The 7737-nt window shown below is 48.2% G+C and overlaps 1 protein-coding gene across 1 annotated transcript; it reads right to left on the bottom strand.

The window, feature by feature from the left end:
- Positions 1 to 6719: 6719 nt before the first annotated feature.
- Positions 6720 to 7511, bottom strand: LOC104382630 (gap junction beta-6 protein). Its single transcript, XM_009990619.2, has one exon. The coding sequence runs from the start codon at positions 7509 to 7511 to the stop codon at positions 6720 to 6722; it is 792 nt and encodes a 263-aa protein (XP_009988921.2).
- Positions 7512 to 7737: the final 226 nt, after the last annotated feature.

Here is a 7737-nt window from a genome sequence, read left to right as displayed (position 1 = left end):
TTCTCATCACTGAGATGGGTCCCAGGCCAGAGAAGTGCATCACCTAAAAGAAAACAAGGTGGGAGAGGGTAAGATACCAGGAGAAATTTAGATTAGCCAGGATTTCTGGATGGTTTTGATAACAGAGAAAGGATGCACCACATCACTAAGGAGAGTTAAAAGTGTAACCAGCTCTGACTCCAGGTCTGAAGGAAGTAAAACAGCCTAATACCCATGGATTGGGAGTCCTAGCAGGTTGGAAGCCAGCAGGGTGTAAAATCTTCCTGCTTTACTGACCTCGCCGCTCCAAGTTCCTCTGATTCGTGGGGCTGTACATGAGTAAATGGCTACCCAACATCCAAGACAGTGGAGAAAAAAGGCCCTCAGATTTGTTGAGAGTCAAACCATTTTAGGGAGCTCTCCCCCTTCTTCTCTAAGAGATAGAGTCCCTTCTGTGGCCACCAGCAAATCAGTGGCTTGAGTAAAAACCACTGGAAAGAACTAAAATGGCTGTGAGAGCATGACCATGTGTTGGCGTGGGCACTTTGGTCCACGTGGCACTGGGGCAGCGTTGCTGCCTGCAGTGGGTGGGCACAGCCCCAATGGGGAGTTATTTAACCAATTCACAGATCTGCTGCGAGGAAGCAGTAATAGCTGCCGTGCAAAATGGGACCTGATGTTGCAAAAGGGCTGTGCAGAAAGAGGCTGAGTGGTGTTGCAGTGTTTTTCAGGAGTTACACCCTTCCTATGGGCCTGGCCCAAGCCCGTTGGGATCAACAGGGATTTGCTGAGTGACAGTGCGGAGCTTTAGGTCCGGCCCTTGAAACACTTGCAAGCTTGCAGAAAGTACTGACGTGATTTTCACAGCATCGATGGGTGGGGGAAGGCTGAAGAAGTTCTGGCATAGGCGGGTGACCTGGTGGCACAGGCAGGTGGCGGCTTGAGTGGTGACAAGTCGCGGGGAGCGGCACTCCTGTCCATATGCCTCTTGGCAGGGATGAAGCAGGGTGCTGACTGGGGCCCTTGCTAGGACTTGATGACTGAGTCAGGGCTCTGCAAGAACCTCTCCCTGTCTCTTTCTCCCACAGACCCACCTGCCCATTGATCTGTGTGTCAGACGAAGCCTTGGGTGCTCCTGCACAGAGAAACCCACCCAGCTGTGCATGCACCCCAAAACAGCAGCCACACTCCATAACTAGCATCAAGGGTGCAGGGCTAAGTAGGTGGGAAATTGCAGAAGTGTTATTTACATCTTTTTTGGTGAAGCTGGCCAATTTTTGGCTTCTGTGCAAGTTGAAAAGGAGGTCATTCATGTTTACATGCCTAATCTGAGAAATTCAAGCCTGACAATACAAGGCTGTGCAGCGAGACAGGTATACACATTGCTTCTGGCAGGGGAAACAAGGATGTTTGCTGAGGCGGAGATGTTCTCTGCCCGTGGACCCACCCGAGGGGAGAGCAGTGGCCAGTATGGTGGAGTATCTCAGATCCAACAGTCCCTCTGGCTTCAGAGGCCATGCTCTCTGAGAGCACATTAGAAATTTGTCCGCAATGATCGCACACCAAGCAACTTCATCAGCTATAGTTCACATCGGAAGTATGCATGGCGAACTCCTAAATGCGTGCACCTCTGCCTTCTCACCACGGCAAGAGCAGCTCAGCCAGCATCGGGTAATGAAGACAAGAAGCAGCATGATCAGTCTTAACCCAGGTTCCCAGCTATTCCTTTTGATGCAAATCAATAAACATAGCCTATGAGCTAGAAGTTGAGTCGTGAGTCATCATTACTCAGATAAACTCAACAGGGACTCTTCTCCCAGGCTGGCTGCTGGACATCTCCTCACCTTGCTGTGCCATGGCCATGGGGGGAGTCAGCAAGGCAGCACGTCCTACTTTATGAAGAACAGAAATAGTTTTGTTTCAGAAGCACCGTAATAAAGCCTTAGTTCAGTAAGGGAAAGAGAGGTAACAGTGGTAACAGAAAAACATCCCAAGGAATTGGGAGCAGAGGTCTGCCTTGTGCTGGCTGTGGTGGTGCTTTCCAGCACACCATCGTGGGGTGAGGGTGGGTGAAGCGCTGGGCCAGCGCGGCACGACACAACACAGCACGGCACAGCCCAGCACGGCATGGCACGGCACAGCACGGCACAGGATGGCATGGCACGGCAATGGCACAGCACACACTAGCGGAATCTCTGCTGAGCAGAGGGGCTGGGGGAGCAGAACTCGTTCCGACCTGGCAGCAAAGAGCCTGTGACTGCAGTAGGTGGGCACCCTGACTACGCAAGAGGAGGAGAGCAAGTCCAGAGCATCCCGCAGCTGGTCTCACTGGCTTTTAGCGCTTTGGCACGCAGGGTTGCTGGGAAAGGCTTAGGTCAATGGAAAAACAAAGCCGAAGTGGCAAGGGGCTTGGCTGAGAAGAAGAGCGAGGGACGGAGGAGGGCGTGCAGTGGGGCTGGAGTCAAGGGCTGTTGTGTGAAATGGGAACAAGAGTCCAGCAAATGCTGCTGCTGCTGTACGTGGTCAGGGCTCCTACCTGCTTGATAGGAAAGCAAGACAGGGGGTTGGGAGGGGGTGCAGGGAATTTGCAAGAGAGCTTTTCCAGAGGCTCTGATTAATCATTTGGCACCACAGCCCGTTTAAGCAATCTCTGCCCCGGGCATAACAAAGGGGAAAATCACAGGGTGGGAAGGTGCAGCAGGGCTGGGCAGGGACAATTAAGCCAGCTGCCATCAGGGAAACTGACTGAACTACCACGGGGTGATGGCAGTGCCAGTATGGTACAAACTGCCGGTCACCAGCGGGTCAGAGATCTGGGGGGAGACCCACTCCCCGGGGGATGGCTGCGGGGCAGAAGCAAGGGCAGGCAGAGAAGGGCTGGGATCGGGTGTGCTCTGCGGTTCAGAGCTGCCCCAGCCAGCCTCAGCCAGCTTGGGAAGGTGCAGGAAGAGGTCCGAAACCAAGAAAAGCAGCTCAGTTTCCCTGCAGAAAGGGCTGACTACCACTCCACAAGCACAGCTGCCTCTCCTGCTCGGGCCCCAGGATTCCGCAGGCGGTGGGAAGGTGGAAAAACAAGATACTGAAAGCTGCTATTTCCTCATGATGCCATCATCTTCAGCCTAACACAACCGGCCATGAGGAATTGTGCAAAGAGGGCACTGAAACTGCCCGGGACTTTTCCTCGCCGGTAACAAAAGTCAGGGGATGTTTTAGATAAGAAGAGTGTCCGTGATTAGGGTTGCACAGTAGTGTTGTGGTTGGAAACATCCCAGCCAAACACATCTCAGTCACAACTGGTCTTCCCTGCTGAGTCAATGACTTAGCACTAGTGTACCTTGGATAGGCTCTGGCTCTTTGAGTTACAGCTGCCCTTGGAGTAGGTTGGACAGGGACTGACATGTTTACTGCTGACCGATCTGGCTGCCAGGACACCCAGCAACAGAGCAGTGTTGCTTCTCTGCACCTTACCAGGTCCTGCTACCATGCAGGAACCAAACAACCAACCCAAACCCTTTTACAGCACAGCCACACACCCCAATGTGCTGGTGCACAAAGGAGCACATACACCCAATTTCTTCATTTAAGCTTTGCCCAATTATCCCCAACACAAGAAGGACATGGAGCTGCTAGAGCAGGTCCAGAAGAGGGCCACGAAGATGATCCAAGGGCTGGAGCACCTCTGCTATGAAGACAGGCTGAGAGAGTTGGGCTTGTTGAGCCTGGAGAAGAGAAGGCTCCAGGGTGATCTTATTGCAGCTTTCCAGTACTTAAAGGGGGCCTACAGGAAAGCTGGAGAGGGACTTTTTACAATGGCATGTAGTGATAGGACAAGGGGTAATGGATTTAAACTGAAAGAGGGCAGATTTAGATAAGGAAGAAATTCTTCACTCTGAGAGTGGTGAGGCAGTGGAACAGGTTGCCCAGAGAAGTCATGGACACCACATCCCTGGAAGTGTTCAAGGCCAGGCTGGATGAGGCTTTGAGCAACCTGATGTAGTGGAGGGTGCCCCTGCTCATGGCAGGCAGGTTGGAACTAGATGATCTTTGAGGTCCCTTCTAACCCAAACCATTCTATGATTCTATCCATGCTTAAAATAACAACAGATGTGGAGCTCATCTTCTAGAAAAATCCAACTGCTGGAATAAAAACCACTGTTTGAAAACTTGTAAGCAGGCAATTAGAATACCATATAGAGAGCTACTGTCATATCCCCATTTGGGGTTTACCAGGCCTGCACTTTATGATAGACCAAGAAAAACCTACTCCTTCTCCATTTGAGGAAAACCTATCTGCCTTAAGGTGTTTTCCAGGTTTATTGTCATTCATCACAATGGCTATTTCAATCTGATCACTGGAAGTGGTGGGGCATGATCAGGTGTAATCATTAACTGATCTCTATTCTTACTCCCTATATGGTATGTGATTCACAGCATGCCTTGGATGAAAGTCCATAGCTCGAGTTGCTCCGTGAAACAGTTCTGGAACAGAAGTAGCTGCGTCTCCGCACCCTGGAACCAGCACAAGCGAGGCCTGAGCCCTCACTGTTTGCCCCTGGGCAGACGAGGGGGTGATCTGGCAAGGTACAATCCGAGCACCCACCTTTCTGCCCCTAAGGCAGCAGCTCCATTAAGTAAAGGTTTAGACCATTGCCATAGCCAGATGTGGAGCCATGATGGGGCCACCAGGAATGCCTACAAAGGCAAACTTTTCTATTTTCAGCCTGCAGAGAGAACAACACAAGCACATTACCATACAAAGTTTCATGTGTATATTTTCCCTTGAGCTTGCTGGTAGACACATTCAGGAGTCTAGCAGCAATTTCTTTTCACAACAGCATTAAAAAGAAAACATACTGCAAAGGCAGGAAAGATCAGGAGTTTGCCACCCGAAGAGAACAGATTAATGACAGGGCTCAGCTGAGGCCCTCATGCAGGGACAGAGCTGACTCTAGGTATTTTCTCTCTCCTGTTACTTGTGCCTACACCCTGTTAGGGTTCTGTTGGTCACACATCAACCAACCAACCTCCTTACAGCATGGACACACGCAAAGCTGTGCTGGCACCTGTAAGAAAAGAGTGTGATACAACAGCAAGAGGAAAACTGCAGAGTGTAATCCCAGCTCCTAGAGAGACCAGCTCTGTTAGACCCCTTGAAAGAGGAGCTCCATGATACAAAAACCATGAGGCTAATCCATTGAGAAGTTGTCAACACCCCATCCCAGAAGTGACCAGGTGGGATGGGGCTCTGAGCAACCTGGTCTAGTGGAAGGTGTCCCTGCCCCTGACAGGGGGGTTGGAACTAGGTGATCTTTAAGGTCCCTTCCAACCCAAACCATTTTACGATTTGTACTGGTGTGCAAAAAAAAAAAAGAGCAACTCTTCTGATGTCAGTGTGTCCATGACATTTTTGTCATGATGACAAGTGATCCAAAGTAGGAAACACACGATACTATAGCTAGGGTCTTGTACTACACCCACCCCTCTGACCTTCAGGCTCCCCTGCTTTTAACAGCATACCCCTCCCACAAGCACATACTCTCACACACTCAAGAGTTACATGTGAACCTCCATCAGAGTACAGACAACAGAACTAGGCCATCAGTGCTCCAGCTGGGAACAACAGGCATGTATGGGCTATGTGCGCTTTGGCTGTAGAGTCCCTGCTTGAAAACAGTTTTCCATAAGCACTCTTCCTGCTTAGGATCTCCCTAGCAGCCACATATAGACTCTCACTTCACTGAGAAAGGTTAAAGTGTTTGCCTTTTATTCAGAAGACTTGTTCCATTTCCAGTGATACTCTTCCATGTCCTTCAAACCAAAGAGCCCCTAGTTCAATAACAGCACCATCAGTCTACCACAAAAAAGCAAACAAATCAAAACAAAAAAAGTTCCATGATGTGATACAGCATAAAGAAACAAATACAGCTAATACACTAGAGAAATAAACATTTACATAAAGTTATGTACGTTGCTTTAAAACTGACAAGATGCAATTAAAAGATCAATAAGATGACCACATCTGCTAGACCTTTAAAGCAAGTCTACTTAGGGTGTATCTATATTGTCACACTGGGTTTAGGCACGACTTTGCATGCAGGAGCGAGCTACCTCAATTATCTGCTACTACATCTGGTGGGCTTTCACACAACTTCCCCTACAGCCAGCAGGGTCTACACAAGGGTCTCCAGCTCCCTGTCCAGACTTAGGCAGCACTCGCAAAGCTGTAAAGATGTAGCCTACCGCTGTCTCCTCCCTATGAATATGGTTCACCTGCATACACCTGGTTAAGAAACAAAACACGGTCAGTTGTGCACTATAACACCTTAAGTAACATGGAATCTCAGATTTTAGAAAAATATTTTAATCGTCAGTTCACAAGTAAAAGCTATCACTATTACAAAACATCTTGTAATATTAGAATATCTAGCTTGGAAAGAATTTTGTTCTTATTGCTGTTGCATGTAGTTTTCAGGAGCTGTCAGCATGAAGGTGTTAGTGGGTTTCCCGCTTGTCATAGTCAGCTTGTGAAGGTACTCATAGGAAGATACACTTTCCTATATAATCCTCACACAATTTTCACGTTTAGGCTGCCTTTTTTTCCAACACGTGCATAACTGACACCTGACACTACGTACCAGTCTCACCCAACTTCGATTGTTTCATATACCAAATTTCAATTTGCAGCCTTTAAACTGAGAACATTCACTCCAAAAAGCGTGAACACCAGCACTGACACCACCTTAGCTACTTGAAAATCCTATAACTGTGTTCTGACAGCTATCAGATATTAACTCATTCATTTCATTTTGTTTGGTTTCTTCCTTATTCTCATGGTTGGGGTGATGTTTTGGATTTCCAGCTTTTTTAGACCTCCTGAGGAAAAATTTTGTCAGTAAGTAACATAATTCAGCCACATTTAAAAGAATGCAAATGCTGGACACAGCAATCATGAAAATAGTAAACACCGTCTTTTCAGTGGGTCGAGACACAAAGCAGTCTACTGTGTTGGGGCAGGGCCAAGCATTGCACTTCATTAAGCGAGGCATCCGGAACCCATCGTACATGAAATAAAACGCGTACATGAAGACTGCTTCAAAGACCAGTCGGAAGAAGATGCTGCTGGTGTATGTCCACCACAAGGAGCCCTCGATATGAAACCTCTGTTTTCTGATTTCTTCAATGTCCTTGTATTCGCACTTCTGGTCTCCCTTTCTGAACTGCCTTTTCTTCTCGTGCCTCCTGTAAGCTACGTGCATGGCCACCAGCAGCGCAGGCGTGGAAACAAAAATCAGCTGCAGGGCCCAGAGTCTGATGTGAGAGATGGGGAAAAAGTGATCATAGCAAACATTCTTGCAACCAGGTTGCAGAGTGTTGCAGATGAAGTCATCCTGTTCATCTCCCCAGACTCTCTCTGCAGCCACAACCAGGATCATGATACGGAAGATGAACAGGACTGTGAGCCATATCTTCCCGATGCTGGTGGAGTGCTTATTTACACCTCCTAAAATGGTATGCAGAGCTCCCCAGTCCATTGTCTCGGTTTAATCGTCTGACCTAAGACAAGACAAAAAAAACCACCAAAACTAAGATTAATCGAGAGGAAACAAATACTATCAAGCAAGCGGTATAAAATATATAAGACAATTTCATAGAATTGCAGCATATCAATTGGCTGTGGAAACATTTTGTTGATGCCGTAGGCTTACCTATAAACATTCATAAATAATAATCTAATCACATACCAGCAGGTGATATTTC

The sequence above is a fragment of the Tauraco erythrolophus genome, chromosome 1, assembly GCF_009769465.1.
Source record: "Tauraco erythrolophus isolate bTauEry1 chromosome 1, bTauEry1.pri, whole genome shotgun sequence".
In the NCBI taxonomy this organism is placed as follows: Eukaryota; Metazoa; Chordata; class Aves; order Musophagiformes; family Musophagidae; genus Tauraco; species Tauraco erythrolophus.
Note: the sequence above shows the minus strand (reverse complement) of the source record. Positions and strands in the feature narration are given on the sequence as shown.